Source organism: Microchirus variegatus, assembly GCF_963457635.1.
Source record: "Microchirus variegatus genome assembly, chromosome: 10".
Taxonomy (NCBI): domain Eukaryota; kingdom Metazoa; phylum Chordata; class Actinopteri; order Pleuronectiformes; family Soleidae; genus Microchirus; species Microchirus variegatus.
In genome coordinates, this window is record NC_139811.1 from 4,311,357 (window position 1) to 4,329,730 (window position 18,374).

Sequence of the window (18,374 nt, forward strand, 5' to 3'; positions counted from 1 at the left end):
TCACCGTGAGGTCAGCTGGTCTCCCCCCCCCACCGACCCATCACCACATCCCGTCCTCCTCCTCTCTCTCTCTCGCTGTCCCACACTGGCACACAGCCACCCTGATACCCCACCACCTCCTCCTCCTCCTCCTCCTCTGTCGTCTCACCCTCTGCCTCCTCCTCCTCCTCCTCCTCCCAATCTGTGATAAACTAAGTGATAGCAGCAGCCCGTCGCACTGTCGGCTATAAAACACAACAAATCATAAAGTGCAGGCAGGGAAAAGCAGAGAGGCAGGGAGGAAAGGGAAGGAAGGGAAGGGAAGGGAGGGAGAAACCGTTAGCCGCTAGCCGTTAGCCTCCTTCTACTCCTCCTCCTGCTGCTGCTGCTGCTGCTGCTTCATCGCGTGGACCTTGTTGTTGTGTTTGTTTCGTGCACTCCCGTCCTCCCCTCTCCAACTCCAACTCTTCTCCTCCGCCGCGCACTGTCTCCCGATGAGCTCCTATTTTGTCAACTCCTCTTTCCCGGTGACGCTACCGGGGACGGGTGGCGGCAGCCAGGCGGCGGAGTCCTTCCTGGGTCAGATCCCGCTCTACTCGTCGGGATACGCCGCCGACCACCCGCTCCGGCACTACCCGGGGGCGGCGGCTGTTACGGCTGCCGCGGCCGTAGCTTACGGCGCGAGCGGCGGCGGCGCAGGGGTCGCGGGCGGCGGCGGCGGCGGCGGCGGCGTGCACCAGGATAAATCCTACGCCGCGTCCGCTTACTACCAGCAGGCGGCCAACGGAGTGTACGGCGGGCACCGGGCGCCCGGCGCCAACGGAGCCGGTGCCTGCGACTACGCGGCTGCTGCGGCGGCGGCGGCGGCGGCGGCTGCAGCCGCGGCCACGAGCTTCTACCGGGACAAGGAGCACGCGTGCAGCCTGGAGGAGCACCAGCTCGCGCTGAGTCAGGACGGCATGCACCGCAAAGTGGAGTGCGCGGGGCTGAGTGGGAAGGGGCTGTTCTGTGACAGCATGGACGACAAAGCGGCATCGGTGCCCATTTACCCGTGGATGCAGCGGATGAACTCGTGCAACGGTGAGTGTCTCCTTCTTCTTCCTCCTCTTTCTTGCATATTTTATGATCCCAGTCATAAAACTGACGTTTGTTTCCGCTGTCAGTCCCCGTGCGCTTCCTCTCCTCCGCCTCCTCCTCCTCCCAGTAGCTGCTTTATGATCCTTCCGTTTGCTGTTCTGTCACTCAGTCAGTCAGTCAGTCAGTCATGTGCGTTTTGTTTTATTATCCGTCATAAAAAGTTTAAGGGTTTGTTTGGGTTGTGGCTTCTGTTACTGTTACTGTATGTGTGACCTGCTGACCGACGCTGCTGCTGCTGCTGCAGCCGTGCACGCGGAAAGTTGTTGAGGAGGAAGCCAGTCAGAGAGTGTTGTGGGTGAAAACAAGGGAGGACAGATAAGAAGAGAGATAAAATGACATGCATGCACTCAACTCCGTCCGTCTTTGTTTTTCTTTTTTTCTCCCCTCATTCGTCCCACAGACTCCAAAAAATAACTGCATGAGAAAACAATTTTTACAATCTGTTAACATATATATATAGAAACTGACAGGACAGTATCTCAAAGAATTATTATTATTATAATGATAATTATTATTATTAGTGCGACTGAGAAGCACCGCCCGCCCACTTTCATATACAGTATTTTGATTTATTTCACGTCCAAAATAGACGCATACGTCGGCCCTGCGTGCTTTCACTTCACGCTGCTGTGAGGGGAAAATTAAGTGTAAGCTCAGTTGCTGTCGCTGCTGCTGCTGCTGTTGTACAAGCTGAGGAGAAAAAAAAGCCTTTTGTTGCAACAGAGAAAAACGGTCTGTTGAGATGTCACAGCGCTGATGCTCGTGCAGCAACAACAACACAACAAGGCTGCTGTTGTGTAAAAAAAGGGACAAGGCAGACTGTATGTGTGGCAGCTGGAGATATTATCCGCTTTAGCCGAGTTTGGATTGATCCATCTATCTAGTTATTTATTTATTTATATATAGATAATAATATATCTATAAGCTGCCTCGGATCGATACAGCTGCTGAAGTTAGTTTTCCCTCTGGGAGCAGAAATAAGTGTTAAGTGAGGATGAGAGGAAAGTGATCCTGAAACATCACCGTCCGTCATTGTGTGCTTAAAACTGGTCACTTTTATCGCCGCGATTGTTAACACACAATAGACGGACACGCCTTTATTATACACTATAGTTGTATCAACAGTGTTATTATTATTGTTGTTATTCAGCTGCACTGATTTATGGGACTGTGCTTTATTATTGCCACTGTCATAAAAAAACGGTTTAAAACAGTTAAGTGGCCCCAGCAGGTGAAACCAAAGTGTAGAAACAGTTTATTACTTCTTATTATTATATGTGTGTTTATACACGTCTGTTATCTTGTTTTACGCAAATTTTTTTACAATAAATAGATATTTCATTATTTTTAATTGAACTGTTACTACAAATGCCAGGCGTGAGATTGACTTTTAGAGATATTTTTGATCCTCAGATGTTCAATAAACGACTAAATAAATGACGTTTGTGAAATAGAATGATCAAATCTAACAACATCAATATAGAATAGAGTGGAATAAAGTGAGTTTTCCGCTCTGTGTCATCAGGTACAGTTTGTTTTTGCTACTCTGGGTTAAAGTATAACCTCTTCTCTGTTTCTCTTTCTCTCTCAGGAACTTTCGGTAACCCCGGGAGACGCGGCCGTCAGACGTACACGCGCTACCAGACGCTCGAGCTGGAGAAGGAGTTCCACTTCAACCGGTACCTGACGCGGCGGCGGCGGATCGAGATCGCGCACGCGCTCTGCCTCACCGAGCGCCAGATCAAGATCTGGTTCCAGAACCGCAGGATGAAGTGGAAGAAGGAGAACAAGCTCATCAACTCTTCCTCCTCCTCCTCCTCGTCGTCCTCCTCCTCTTCCTCCACGGGGAACGGTGCAGAGGAAGAGGAGAAACGGACGGACTGAAAGAAGACAGAATTAAAAAACAAATAAAAAAATAAACTGGGAAGAAAAGGATGAATAAGAGAGAATTTCTCCACATCTCACAGTTCAAACTCTGAGGGATTTTCTTTTATTTTCCTTTTGTTGTATTTTTTCTTTTAAAAAGTCGAGGAGAAATGAGGGAAGAAAAAGAGGGAGAATGGAATTCTGCCTTTTCATCACGCTCCACCTGTAACATTTGTACCCGAACTGCTTCTTCTGGGGGCCGCGGTTCTTTCTGTCTGAAAATAGTCCACTAATATGAGAGGAAGACGAATGAACCGCGAGACTGTGTGTGGACAGCGAAATAATAAGAGAAAATAGGAGAAAAGGGGAGAAATAACAACATTTAAGACGAAAGAAAGAAAGAAAAATAGGCGAAGGCTTTTTGAAGACACGATTTCTTGTTGCATTCCAAGAAAAAAAAACACTTAGAGTCAACTATTTTATTTTATTTTATTATTTTACTTTTAAATATGTACTTCCTAATTGTCAGGCACTTGCTGTGAAGCTTTAGGACTCGACCCCCCCCCCCTCCCCCTCCCTTTAAACCAAATTCTTATTTTGTAACCGTGTCGTGTGTCTTATTATTATAATTATTATTATATCTTCAGACAAACACACACACACACACACACAACGCGGACTGAGGATATCTGAGACGTGTATGTATATCGTATTTAAACTGTATAGGGGGAGTAAGGAAGAGAATCACCTATAGGAGGGTGATCATGATGATAATGTCATGTGTGGGTGGGGTTTGGGGTAATTTAACCTTTCCAGCTGTTTCATTATTTTAGCAGTATTTGATGGGTTGGGGGTTTAGAACCTACTGATGTTAATCGCCAAACTACCTAAAAACGTTCAGGAAAGTGTATATTTTATGGATTTTTGTACATGGTTTTGTTTATGTTAGTGTCTTTGTCAAGTAATTGCGTATATACTACCTATGAGAAATGCTCAATAAAATGTAAAGAAACCAGATTTTTGTTTGTATGTGCATTGTTGTTGATTTTTTTTTTTTTTTTTTAATTATTGATGATAAACGATTTGTTAATTTACTCGGACTTTAACTCGCGGTGACATTTCAGGTCTGACTCAAACGCGCACTGCGCAGTAAAAACGCTTTCATTTTTTTTTTTTTTTTGTGTGTTATGATTTAATGGCTTACTTACATCCGCGCTCGAGACTCGTAAACCTTTCAGCCTCTTACAACTTGTGAGTGCGAAGCAGAGACGTGTGCATATTTACGGCGCGCGAGGCGAAGCCGAGGCCGAAAGGGGGCCACGTATAATTGCGCGCGAGCGGCGGCCGCGGTGTGCGGAGGGGAAGTGACTTTAAAGGAAAAAAGGGGGGCGCGAGCTGCTGCCGCTGGCCTCAACTAATTGATGACCAGAGCAGAGGGAGAGAAAGTTGATCTGTCCTCGAGCTGGTCAGCCAGACACGTCACACACACACACACACATACACACTTGGTTCAGCCAGACAAAGTGGACAATGTCCTCGTGACCTTTTGAACTCTGCTTGTCCTCTGAGTGACCGGCGCGTGAGCTCTGCGTCTCAGTGCTGCGCAAGCGCAAACATAACAAGGCTCTTTTTCTACTAAGTGTTCAACAATAATGACACAAAATAACACAAACATTGTGTTCATTGTACAGAAAGTTAAAAAATTATGATAGAAACATATATAATGTGTCCATTTTCACTTAAATGTAAGAATCCTCTATGTGTGTGTGTGTGTGTGTTCTAAATCGATTCCATGCAGCAAACAAAAATGGGCACAATGCTATAAAAAAGCCTTGCTGTAATGTTGTTGAGTTTGTTATCAGCAGTGCAGTAGCAGAGAGACTCCCTCTGCCATGCATGTTTTATTAGGTTTTCCTCTCATAATAGCAACGCACTATAGCTTCATTCACAATACGCTGCTGCATCCAAACCGAGACTGTGTGTTGCAGACATATTAAGTTGGCCCTAGTGTTCAAAATGTAGGACAAGGTGCCAAGGTAATACACTGGGCACGGCATCAGTGAATAGGCCCAGTAATGAGAAAATGAAGCATTGGGTTTGGATGCAACGCCGGCTTCTCAGCTATGATAATCACTGTTGATTAGCAGACTATAGACTTTCTTCAATAACGGAGAGGAAGTTAGTGTGAGTGGTGTGACAGGCACGCAGGCTTTGATTGGCTTCTTTTATGTTTATCGTGTGTCTCTGGTGCCGTGGCTCGGCTCGGCTCGGCCCCCATGCATGTGCCAGGGTCTCTGATTCGTGTGTTGTGTTCCCACTGCAGCGGGGAATGTGTGCTGTGTAAGGTGAACTATATGCTGGCAGATGTTCTATGTTAAACACAATGGAAATGGTTTTCACTGAGACTCCGAGGGCTCGTTTTACCAACACTCACACACCAACTGCTCAACTCTGCACACTGTGTTTCACATGTTAGGTGAGGAAGGTTTTGTCTTTGTCTAGAATTTATTATTCACCACTTGTGTGGAAATTGTGTTTTTACACTTTTTAGGCTTTTTTTTCCACCCTCCAGATTTGAAGAAGCTGTGTTGCTTCATTGGAGAGAAAAGGGAAAGAGAAAAAATCTGCAACAATTTAACCCTGCAGCTGAAGTATGACAATCTGAAGCATCTTAACATCTGTGCGCAGCGTGAAATTGGGATTTAAATACTCTGCAGATTACAGTGAATCATGTTCACATTTGTGTAAGGGAGAAAAAAAACATCTCTGCTGCGTAGGAAAAGACGTAAGAGCCGTGAAAAGCCTGAGCAGAAGCAGATTCAGAGAGTGTGTAGCTGCAGGTCAAAGAGCCGTGTTCTAACCTGGATCCAGACCTTCAAGCAATCTGAGGGAGTTACACATATATATCATTATATCAATAAGCAGCTATAAAGAAGTTCAAAAAGGACGATAAATCCCTCAGGAGATGCATAAATTGGATGTAAAGACACCAAAAAAAATCTGTTTTTTATGCTACAAACCCAAACCCAAACCAGTGACCTTTCTTATCTGCAAAAATGTTTGGATCCAACTGGTCAGCGAGTTGTTTCACGGTCCAAATATTCAGTGGGACGGTGGAAATCTATATATAATGAGGGGAGTGTGTTCAGAAGCGTGTGCCAAGTGGGTCAGTGCCTCCTGCTCCATGCCTGCCGCCCCTGCATTCCTGGCACACTTTGGGTTCTGTATTTCGTGCAGGCCCCTGCAGCCTGCGCTCAGGCCAACAGTCCACTGATTTAGTGTCCATATTAAAATCCTGGGCAGCTCAGAGTCTGTTTTGTGGATTTCGGGGCCTGTGGTTCTGCCTCTTGCAGCAGTTTTTCTCTCTCTCTTTTTTTGTTTTTTTGGCCTGATTAGTTTGGAATATTCAAGATGATTTCCATTCCAACTGCTGGTCCTTCTGCCGATGCTCAGTGTGCGAGCAAGCAGCTGAGTAATCTGAAATGTGGGCCGCAACTGCACACAGGAGCATATTTAGACACACACACACACACACACACACACCTACACACACACACACACTCAGTGCGATCATTTGAGTCATTTCACACACCGGAATCTGGAATTCTTCATCTGTCCCGTGTTCTAGTCCGTGTGTGCATGTTGTGTGTGAGTGTGTGCCAAGGTTACAATGAAATATGCACTCCAGAGTGCATACTGAGGCCTACTGCAATAACACACACACACATGCACGCACGCACACACACACACACACATTGGCTGCAATGCACCCCAGTCTGAGAATCAACAAATCATAAATCACTAGATTTCCATCCATTTTGGACATCACAGATTGGGTTTTGCCATTCGTCTGCAGCTGGACGGGGAGAGAGGGAGGGGATTTGAAATCTGCAGCTGGACGGGGAGAGAGGGAGGGGATTTGAAAGAAAGAAGGAAAAAGAAAGAATTTGCTAATTGTGCCACTTGGTTGTGTGCCTCTACATTTTTTTAGTCATTTTGGTATGGAAGTCGGTCTTATTAACAAATTGCCCAGTGAGTTTAAGTCATACAACATGTGTGTGTTAATGCTGAAACATGAAATCACTGGACTGGACACACACACAGTGCTTTTTTACCACTAACATGAATTACTGTAGGGTTTCTCTCCAGCTTAGTAACACCCAGGCACTAAATACTTGGCCCTCTTAAGATGTAGAAGCTGAAATGTTGCCTTTTTTTAAATGTGTTTCTCATATGTTCTAGGATGTGTTCCCATAATGTGATTGAAATTTAAATAATTATACAGTATATGTTCATTATAGCGTTGCTACAACACAAATCTCACACCTTTTGCAAAAAATACTGTACAGTATTAGATAACTACAATTATTTATAGTAGGTAAATTCAGTGTTATTGTTGTCGTCTATAATTATTTCCATGCGTAAAAACATCTGAAATTGTCTTTTCGTGCAGCAGGAAAGAGGAACATTTAAGTTTGCACTCTTTCTCCCCTGTCTGTGTTTTTTCCCCTGTTTTGCACTGGTGCAATAAATTATGGCTGCAGTAGGTGGCGCTCTGAGCTCACCCCCGACACCTCCAGCGGAGTGAGAGAGACAGAAAGAGAGAGAGAGAGAGAAAGAGCTCGCCCCCCCCTCCTCCTCCTCCTCCTCCTCCTCCTGCCCTCCCCCTTCATCATTAGAAACCTCAGAGCATGAATTACCTCTCCAAAGTCATCGGCGAGAATTTACGACTGGTCAACAAAAGCACGTGACCGCACCTCCTCCTCCTCCTCCTCCTTTCTCTCCGTTTCCCTCTCTCCTCCCTTACCTCACCCCTCACCTCCCCCCTCACACACACACACACACACACCCCTCCATCCAACACACACACACACACACACACACAGACACACACCACCCCACCCCCATATTTGGACGGCGCATACATAGCTAAAAACGAAGTACAGTGCAACGCCATAATTCACTAATACATCATAAATCGTTGAAAGTACCCGCGTTATAACGACCAAGAGAAATCTAACAAATCAAGCGCCCTGTAGTACTTAACTGTAAGGCTGCAACTCTCTAAAACAACCTAAATGAGCTCTTACTTTGTAAACTCGTTCTCGGGGCGCTACCCAAATGGCCCCGACTATCAACTGCTAAATTATGGAGCCAGCAGCGGCGCGATGAACGGCGGGACGTACAGGGACTCTTCCTCCGCCACCATGCACCATGCGACGGGCTCGTATGGCTACGGCTACAATGGCATCGACCTGACCGTCGCCAACCGGGGAGGAGGGAGCAGCGGCGCGGGCAACACCGGAGGACACTTCGGCGGCGTCGGGGACTCCCGGGGCTTCGGCTCCCCGACCCCGGAGAGGAGTTTCAGACAGCCGTCCAGCTGCTCCCTCGCCTCAGCCGCAGACTCCCTCCTGTCACCCGGCAGTGGAGACACTAAGCTGAGCTCCTCTCCCCACTCTGAGCAACCAGGAAGCGGTAATCTCAGCTCTCCGAACCTGTCCTCGAACTCTTCCAGCGGCGGTTGTGGTGGTGGTGGTGGTGGCGGCGGTGGAGGTGGAGGCGGCGGCGGCGGCGGCGGCGGCACGGCGCAGCAGCAGCAGCAGCGCTTCACGGAGCTCGACGACGCGTCGCCCGACACCGATGATTTGCACCACAGCCGGGACACCGGCCACGGCGGCAACCCGACCTCGAGGACCGGGCACACGCACACCATGCAGAAGCAGGAGGGCGGCGGCGGCGGCGCGCCGGGACCAGCCGCCGGCAGCACCGCGGGCAGCGAGGCGCAAACACCACAGATATTCCCCTGGATGAGAAAGCTGCACATTAGCCATGGTACATGTTGCTGTCGTGTTTACAGCTTTGTCAGCTCCATATCACACTGTTCCAGGGCGAGGATATTCGCAGCGTTTTGCAGTATATAGCTTTAATGTTTTGAACACATGGGGTTATAGTGACAGTTCAGTTCTCTAGGAAGCGACACGGGGAGCCATGGTGCTCCAGGTCTCTTTGTATAGTCGACCCTGCAAAGATTCATTGCACTTATTGCTGCTTTGATATGATTCTGAGGGAAGTGACTGCTTCAGAATGGGTTGAAGTCACACGATTAGCCACGGTTCTTGGTTTTGTTTGCACCCCACCAGGCTGTTTTATTCTCTGCGTCAATTTCATATTTCCACATGACTGTTAAAAATTAGTCTGCGAGGTCTCCCACATAAAAACAAAAACCCACACGTTTTTATTATTAATTGACGTGAATAAATATTTTTCGTTGAATGTATTGTATTTTATATTTTAAATTGCCTGAAAAGCATCAAAGGGAAGAGTGAAGGAAGCTCTTGTTAATCATAAAGCTTATTAGTGTGTTTTCTCTCATGCAATCCGCTTAGCTGCAGATGGTTTTGCCCCTTCTGCCTTCACTCCCTCGTTTTTTGTTTTTTTTTCTATTTTAGAAAATTCCACAAAAGCGTCATAAATCTGTCAAGGCAGAGCCGGGCAGCAGAAACCCAACAGGATCGCAGACAGAGCCGGGTGGTGGTGGTGTTTGGTATAGGGAGGGAGGGAGAGGGGGGGGGGGGAGAAAAGAAGAAAAAAAGAGGCCAGGGAGGCTTTTGGAAGCTGTTGCTCCTTTGACAAGTGAAGCGTTTTTACGTGTGGGAACTTTATTAGGGAGGTGAGGCAGAGGACGAGGCAATAAAACCCTGAAGGGAAGCTGGACAGGGTGAAAAGTGAGGATACAGAGAGGGTGCAAGTGTTGGTGAGGGGTGGTTACACAAAAAAAGAAAACAAGAATGTGACGAATAAAAGCATTTTGAGTAGGGCTGGCTGTAATAAAATGCCCAGACAGAGGGCTGTGGATTTGGATAAAGCTGAGTGTCCTTTGTGAACCAGAGATTTGTGGATCAGTCGTATTTTAGAGTACGAGTTGTGTTTGTGCCACACTGAGGTGCATTGTTGTGTAGTTTTTTTGTTGTTGTATTTATCTGCCCACCGTTGGTGTAGCTTTCTGAACAAAAACAGTCACTCCTTTATATCACGTACATGGCCTTATTTTTGTGTGTGTATGTGTGTGTGTCAGATATGACGGGCCCCGACGGCAAACGTGCGCGGACAGCGTACACCCGCTACCAGACGCTCGAGCTGGAGAAGGAGTTCCACTTCAACCGCTATCTGACGCGGCGGCGGCGGATCGAGATCGCGCACACGCTCTGCCTCACGGAGCGCCAGATCAAGATCTGGTTCCAGAATCGCAGAATGAAGTGGAAGAAGGACAACAAACTGAAAAGCATGAGCCTGGCCACAGCCGGCAGCGCTTTCCAACCGTGAAGAACGTCAAGTACAAACCAAACCATTGATACAAAACAACAGCAACAAAAAAAATACATCGAAAAACATCCGTCCATCATTTGTGGAAACGTCACAGCCATGACGCACAGGCTCGCCTACCCCAAAAAAAGACTGTATATGAAATGAAGAAAAACAACTACGACGAAATAAGAAGAGAAGCCTGTGGAGAAATGAGCTGAAGAAGAGAACTAAAAAAAAATATCACTGATTCCACATTGTGATTTAAAAAAAAATCAAACATAAAAACTCTTTCTATCATCAAAGTACTGTACAACAGCGCAGCACTTTTTCTTTGTTCGGCATGTTGGCATCTTTTTTTTTTTTTTTTGGTGTTTTAGGGCAATGTAAAAAACACTGTGGTACTTGCTCTTGTAAGGAGAAAAAAATACGTAGAAGAAGCAACAAAACCAGACAAAAAGTTAATGTTCCTGAATGTTTTCATCGTTGTTTTTTAAAAAAAAAAATATCTGTCAGGAAGAGAGAGGAGGAGTGGAGGAGGAATATGCTACCTAACATGAATACTACCTAAAAGAAAACCTTACTACCTACCTGTTGTTTAAGGTCTAAATGTCGTTGTGTGTGTCGAGTGCGATGTATCGTGGTTAGCAAAGTGCTTTCTGTAGAGAAGTCAGCATGTGAGCTCTTATCCGTATAAGTTATTCACTGCCAGTAACGGTAACAAAAAAATATATATATATATATATATATCGGCCGCTCCCTTCGTTACTTGTGCTCCAGTTTGAGCAGAGAAGGTGTGAGGGGTCAGCCTGGCCTGTATACATCTCCGTATCTACACATTATGTTGTGTATTATTCAAAAAAAAAGAAAAAAAAAAGTGTAACTGTATATTATTATTATTGTTATTGTTGTTGTTATTGTTGTAATTATTGAATTTATGTTCCAGAAAGGATGTACATAGATATTGACATTTTTAAGTGTACCCAGTTCACCATTTGTACTCGCAGCTGTGTGTGTGTGTGTGTGTGTGTGTGTGTGTGTGTGTGTGTGTGTGTGTGTGTGTGTGTGTGTGTGTGTGTGTGTGTGTGTGTGAGTGAGAGAGAGGTGTGTGTGTGTTTGCGCGCATGCAAGAGAAATGGCTACCGTCCTGTGAGGCCTGTACGCGTTCTGCCAAATGAGCTTTTTGTATTTGTTTGTAACTTGAAGTAAAACAGACAGTAACTGAGAAAAAGAAAAGAAAGAAAAAAAATAAAGTTGCTCATAATCGTCATCAAGAGTTGTACAAGTTGGTTGGTCGTGTGACATATACAATACAATGGGGGAAAAAGTAGTAGGGGCCAAATGTTCCAGAAACCATGTTGCTGCTGCTGGAGCTTGAATGCGTGCGTCCTAGGCCCGTGGTTAAACTGTGCCAGTGATGAATGGAGTGAATCATGTTTCATGTGGAAATGTGTGTCAGATGTCAGTGAAACCAACAGCTAAGTACCAGTCTTAACGTCAATCTGTAAGTAAGCTAGACTGGGTCCAGTTCTTGCAGAAAATCCGTTTCCTTCTGCGCTTTACGCACCGATTTACGCACCGATTTACGCACCGCTTTACGCACATTTCTCTGTGCTCATTTCGAGCCAAATGAGATGTAACAATAATTGAATCGCCAACTTTTTCGTTTTGCAGTTTCAGTCACGTATTCAAGCTGACAAAAACAATCCCATCACCGCACCAAATAGCCATTCGAAGGCCTTTACTCTTCCTCTCCCTCCTCCTCATCCTCACAACTGCCCAGCCCTCACGTGAACTCTGTACGTCTCATTTCCAAGGCGACAACAACAGAGACATTCAGGCAACATCACAGCGTCACGCAATAAACACACACACACACACACACACACACAAACACGATGATGAGGAGATGAGGTGGACACACAAGACAATTTTCGTCTCTGTTGACCAAGACTGACAAGACAACAAAGTGGACAAATTGGTCTCTAAACTGCCTTCCCTTTCCGGCCCACCGGCAGCGACACCCGCTCAAATCAAGTTACCATCTCCAGGTTCCGAACTGTAAACAAGCGACTGAACTTTTAAACTCACCCGCTCCTACTGTTGTGGTTTAACCCCCGGTTCATACGCGGCTCTGTTCCTCAGCTGATGCTCGGGATGTCGGGGGGCATGAAGGTCCCGCTCACCCTCATCTGGACACAGCCTCTGCCGCCTGTGCCTCCCGTGTGTGTGTGTGTACGTGTGCGAGGGTATATTTTTGAAAAAGCGATCCCCCTTCTGCTTTGGGCTAAACTATAAAAAGAGCAGGCAGCTTTGACATTTACATGTCAAACGGATGAGGCTTTTTATCTGTAACTTGCACCGTAAAAGATCAGGCACTGGCCTCAGACTGATACCTCTCACTGGCTCTCCGCTGGTCACGTGGGGTCCATAAAGTTAGTTTTATGGTTTTGGGGAGTTGACAATGTACTATATATTTCACATTCTAGAAAGCAAGTGACGGTTTAACGGCTTCGCGGGGATCCTAAAGGGGTCAGTAAAGTAGAGATAGAGCGGCAGAGGGAGAGGGAGGGAGCGCATATGTGTGTGGGAGAGAGTAGGCCACTATTACTAACGGACGCTGGTCCTGCTCCGGTTCACACACACGGAGCCCGGCGAGCACAGGTCTGTGCCGCTGTGGACACTGGGAATATACACGGTCTATGAAAGGAAGGAGAAGGGACCAGGACGCACAGTAAGTAGTGTTTGTAAGTGGGAGATAAGTGGGGAAGGAAAGGGGGGAGGGGTGGATGAGAGAGAGAGAGCAGTGTAATTGCCATGTCACTCACTCACTGTTGCTGCTGTATTAGCGCGCGAGGCTTTCAGTGTACGTGTGTGTGTGTGATGTTTCTTTGAAGAGTTTTCGTGTCCTGTTACTGTGCGTAATGGTGGCGCACAAGAGTGGCGTGGCCTCGCGCTGAACACAAGGGCGGTTTGCGTTCTCACTGTACTTGTGTGTCTTAGTGCCCTCTGTGTGTGTGTGTGTGTGTGTGTGTGTGTGTGTGTGTGTGTGTGTGTGTGTGTGTGTGTGTGTGTGTGTGTGTGTGTGTGTGTGTGTTGTGTGTGTGTCAACTTTTTTGGTGAAACTGCAGAACAAAGTCGACGAAAGACTCCCGGGCATGCGTAAAGATATCAGTTTCTTTCGCGAGGCTCTTCCTCTCCTTGAATTGTGCTGCTATCGCGCTTGAATAATATCAAATGAACAGCTGATGAAATGACTCGCGCGTCACCTTTTGGTTGCTTGCTCTTTAAGTGATTTTTAAATGCGTAAAAGTGATCTGACTCGCATGTTCCTCCCTTTTCCCCTCGGCTTGGATCAGAGGGAAAATAGATAATCAAGTTTGGGAAGTGAGTGCAGTGAATGCTCCTCCCTTGTGGGTTATGATTTTTTTGGGAGAGGAGGAAGGAAACCTTTCATTTCTTATTTTTCTTTTCCCCCTTTTTTGGTTTTTACCATTTTTACGCACAGCCGTCGTGTGCGTAAAAATGGTTCCACTGAACAATGAGGGATTGAGAGTAGGATAAATGCCCATGTGTGCTAACATTAACCAAGGAAAATGGACAAGGACTCTCTCACACACAAATACACAAAGAGAGAGAGAGAGAGACTGTGATATACGTCCTTGGGTACAAGAAAATCTTTGTCCGTCCCTCGCCCTTGTATTTTCCAGGCAGGATGGGTGTGAGTGAAAAAAGCGACGCGCACACAAACATTTCCCAAGGCCCAGCATCGCAGACCTTGTAGGTTATTTTATGTCAGAGCCTTGACCTGTTTGTTTAATTCACGAGGAACACACACACACACTCACACACGCGCAGAGTTTTGTTGTGAAGGGAAAAGTGGAACAGTGTTGGGGAAACATTGACACACAAACGCCAGAATTAGCGACACGGCATCCTCGCCATCACTCAACGCAAGCACATCAATCACGCACGTGCCATAAATCAGAAGTGGAGACCACGTGACACAGAGAAGAGAGAGGGAGAGAGAGAGAGAGAGAGAGAAGACACCACAGATCCTCACGATACTAGTACACCTTCTGTTTCGCAGCCTGCGGCTCAGTCTCAACAGGCAAATACAAGCGTTTAAAGAAAATATAAAAGAAGAAGAAGAAGGCACTCCGGTCTGAAAGGCATCAAATATTAATGGGATTTTTCCAAAGTAATCGTGCTAATAATGAAAGAAAGAAGAAAAAAAAGAAGAAGCCCGAGGCAACATTTAAAGCAAAATTCTCCAAAAACAACACTGAAACATTGCACTAATAAAACGCTCTCGCCAATAAAATCCCAAATAAAACACTTATCCGGTTTAAAACCACACACACAGGCACACACACACACACACACACTGAGCAGGAGCAACACGTGTCGAGAGCGTGACATCTATTTTATCCGCTCCAATCAATACGGCCGCGTTCCAAATCGGCTCTAATGCAATTGTTTCCCTCCACCGTATTTAGAGACACGAGGGCTGGAAAACCCATGAGTGGACGTTCACACCGCAGCACACAAGCCGCCGAGGAAATCAATACAGGCTGTGATGTGGAGTTATGAAAGTATTATAATAATAATAATCATAATAATATTAATACAGCAGATGAATGTGTTGTTGTGGATGAAGCAGCAGCAGCAGGAGGAGCAGGAGGTGGTGCTGACAGTAGACGCTGACCCTGTAAATCTGTATTAGTTCTCTGTGATGTCTGAATCGGGACCGAAGCTGTCAAAGCGGCCGCGGTGGCGCGCGCGCGCGCGAGCTGGCATCTTTCCATGCGCGTGCGCGCTCCCCTTATTGCCTTGATCCATCATGCAAATTGTTAATATGTGGTGACGCGGGAGACCCCTCGTGCCTCCGTACAGACTGGAGCCACAATAATAATAATAACAATACTGATAATAATAATAATTATTATGGAATAGTTGGAAAATGCTGACTCACGATTCAATGTCAAATCATGAATGCTGCTGCTGCTGCGTCATCCATCCTCGGCGTGAATAATAAAATAACACGTATGCGTGTGTGCGAGTTATTATCACACCATTTTACAGGTTGTTCAGATTACAATCTTAAATTGGGTAATTAAATATAACAAATTGTATTTTGATATAAACGTATAATTTACCAGGATTATCAGAGACACAAAAACATGCTAATCTACACTAATGTGTATTGTTAATCTCGTGTCCACGTGGCCTTTATGGTTAAATACGTGCAATTATTTTCCATTTATATTGTATTTAAACAACATTTTTTGGGTGTTGGATCCACGTTATTTATTTATTTTCTTCGTTGCTTTTCGAGTGACTCAGTGTATGAAAGCAGCAGCTTGTTTGTACATATAACGTTCACTGTGTGTGTGTGTGAGTCACGACGTTAATCCTGCACTCCTCTATACTCCACACTAATAAGAGAGGGGTTCTGCTTCCGGAAGTCTCTCTCTCTCTCTCTCTCTCTCTCCGTCTGTGTCCTCTCAAACTCTCATTTATTAGTCGTGTGGGGTTCGCGGATGTCGAGTCTTCACTTCTGTGAGGAAGATGTGTTTTCAGTGTGGGGAGATTCCGATTCCGGGTCCGGGCGCGCGCACGCGCTCAACCTTCGCCCATCGCAATGATTTTTCACCGAGAGTTCACCAAGAATGCGAAAACTTTCGAGCCATAAATTATTCAGACACCAGTGGAGAAGCGAAAACAAAGATTGCTCTTGTTGTAAACACAGGCAGACTACATGGCATCACGAGTATTTCCGTTGTTAAAAGATAAATAAATATATATTTTGTATATACAAAATTACAATATTAAAGAGATTGAGTCAGAATCGGGGAAGATAAATAATAATAAATACTCTTGTAAATGTGCATGGCTCAGCACAATATACTATATATAAACTACTATGTACAATGACAAGTGAAAATATGCAAAGCCTTTAAAAAGATATTGTATTATAGTAATTAATATGCATTTTTGGTTGTTTTCCATATCAGTCTGCAGTGACTAAAACCTAAATATTATTTATCACATACACAAAAAGCGTTCAATTATTTATTTCTTACTTACTATGACACATTTATTATATAAAAGCTGGAAAGTGTTACAAAGTAACTGTTACAGTGAGCAAAATTGCATTTATTTCTCCCTATTTTTTGTAATTTATTTAATTTAACTAAACTGAACACTATTACATGTACTATTATAGCACGAGACAGACAGTGTGTGTGTGTGTGGTGGGGTGGGGTGGGATTGGGAGGGGGGGGGGGGAGTACTGAAGGAAGTTTGAGTCCAGTAAACAGGAAGGCGAGAAAAACTCCCCATTTCATTTTTCATCAACTTCCTCCTTTTAATGATGACACCCCTCCAACCCCCAACCCCTCACACACACACACACACACACACACACACACACACACACACACACACACACACACACACACACACACACAGTGTTATACTCTAATACAGTAAAGGCAGAGGTTGTGACACACAGAGAGAGAGAGCAGCACTTGTAGCATGAGCTCTTTCTTTTGTGTTTGCTCTGTGTGTGTGTGTGTACGTGTGTACGTGTGTGTCCTTGTCATGCGTGTATGTACACAGTGCAGCTCTGCAGCCTGCAGGTCCACTTCTGTGTGTGTGTGTGTGTGTGTGTGTGTGTCCTTTGAACCTGTCGTGGCTGTCACACACGGGCGCTGACTTTGAGCTCCACAGTCCTCTCTGTGTGTGGTTGGTGATGATGAGTGGGGTGAGTAAGCGACGTGACTGGCCCTTTCTTTCTTTTCTTTCTTTCTTTTCTTTATTCTGTTTCCATTGCAGAAGGTGTGTGTGTGTGTGTTTGTATGAGTGAGGGATTCGCGGGGCTTTACATGTGTGTGTGTGTGTGTGTATATGGGAGTGCGTGGGGTGTGTTTTGTTGTGTTTGGTGGGTTTGTTGGCAGGGCATGAGGCAGCAGAGAGAGAGAGAGAGAGAGAGAGAGAGAGAGAGAGAGAGAGAAAAGGTGGTTGACCTGAGGACCTGGGTGTGTTGTTGTTACACAAACCACTTTCGGTTCTTTTCTCTCCTTTTTTTGGCACAATTACTGGGATTTCTTTGTCTTTGAGTCTATATCTGCGTTTTTTTACACGTCATACAGACACAGAAACACATCTATAGACAGAATTATACTGGGAAAAAACAACACACACACACACTGTGTGTCTCAGTGTCTCTGCTGTGGCCCGTTCGCCTCTCTTTCCGCAGCAGCAGCAGCAGCAGCTCTTTACGTTCCAATCACGCATTAATGTCTCGTGCATACTGATCGGGGTGAACCGCGCGGCCACGCTTCATGAATAATGCACGAGGAGAAGTCACCGCGAGGTCAGTAGACAGGCTCGAGCCACGCAGGCGCGGGGTTTGTGGGGAGGAGGGAGACGGAGGAGAGCGCGCGCGCGCCTGTGTGTGTGTTTAAGTATGTGCGTGTGTTTAAGTATGTGTGTGTGTGTGCGTTTTTAAACGCCACCAACACAAGGGAAAGCAATTGGCGACAGTCTGTTTATTTATTTGTTTGTTTGTCAGTGCTTCCCATTTCCGGCTGCTCAGGTGGGAGGGGGAAGTTTTGACTTCAGAGGAACGAAAACTTCCATTATTTAAATCAGTGAAGGCCACACACACACACACACACACACACACACACACACACACACACACACACACTACACTATCATATATTATATATTATATAACATTATATTTACCACAGTTTTGAACAGGAAACAATCCTTGATTATTTAATGTGTTTTATCATCATCATCATCGTTATCATCATTATTGTTCCATGTTATAGTGTTTGCTCTCCGTATCAATAGGCCCTTTGTGACCGTGCTGTGTTGGAGAAAGCTCGGCTTTTACTGCGATTGTTTGTTTTTGGCGTTGGCTCCTGAGAAGCAGATAACCTGAGAAGTGTTTGAGTTAATTGAGGAGAAGTGAGTTCCTGCAGGTTATGACACATTGAAGCAGAGTTACCGCGGTTTGCACGTTCAGTGTACAACGTATATTCATGCTTTTCACTTCTGGATATTTGTTT

General features: G+C 45.6%; 2 protein-coding genes across 2 annotated transcripts; both read left to right on the forward strand.

The window, feature by feature from the left end:
• Nucleotides 1-331: 331 nt before the first annotated feature.
• Nucleotides 332-3,642, forward strand: LOC310932740 (homeobox protein Hox-B6a-like). The gene is made up of 2 exons (XM_083896085.1): nucleotides 332-1,059; nucleotides 2,708-3,642. Exons 1-2 carry the CDS (start codon nucleotides 474-476, stop codon nucleotides 2,998-3,000), a joined length of 879 nt encoding a protein of 292 aa, XP_083752211.1. The 5' UTR covers nucleotides 332-473; the 3' UTR covers nucleotides 3,001-3,642.
• Nucleotides 3,643-8,060: 4,418 nt separating this feature from the next.
• On the forward strand, nucleotides 8,061-10,308 carry hoxb5a (homeobox B5a; the record flags this gene model as incomplete). Its single annotated transcript, XM_083897054.1, has 2 exons — nucleotides 8,061-8,817; nucleotides 10,061-10,308. The coding sequence occupies 2 exons, from the start codon at nucleotides 8,061-8,063 to the stop codon at nucleotides 10,306-10,308; spliced, it is 1,005 nt and encodes a 334-aa protein (XP_083753180.1).
• Between the last annotated feature and the right edge of the window lie 8,066 nt (nucleotides 10,309-18,374).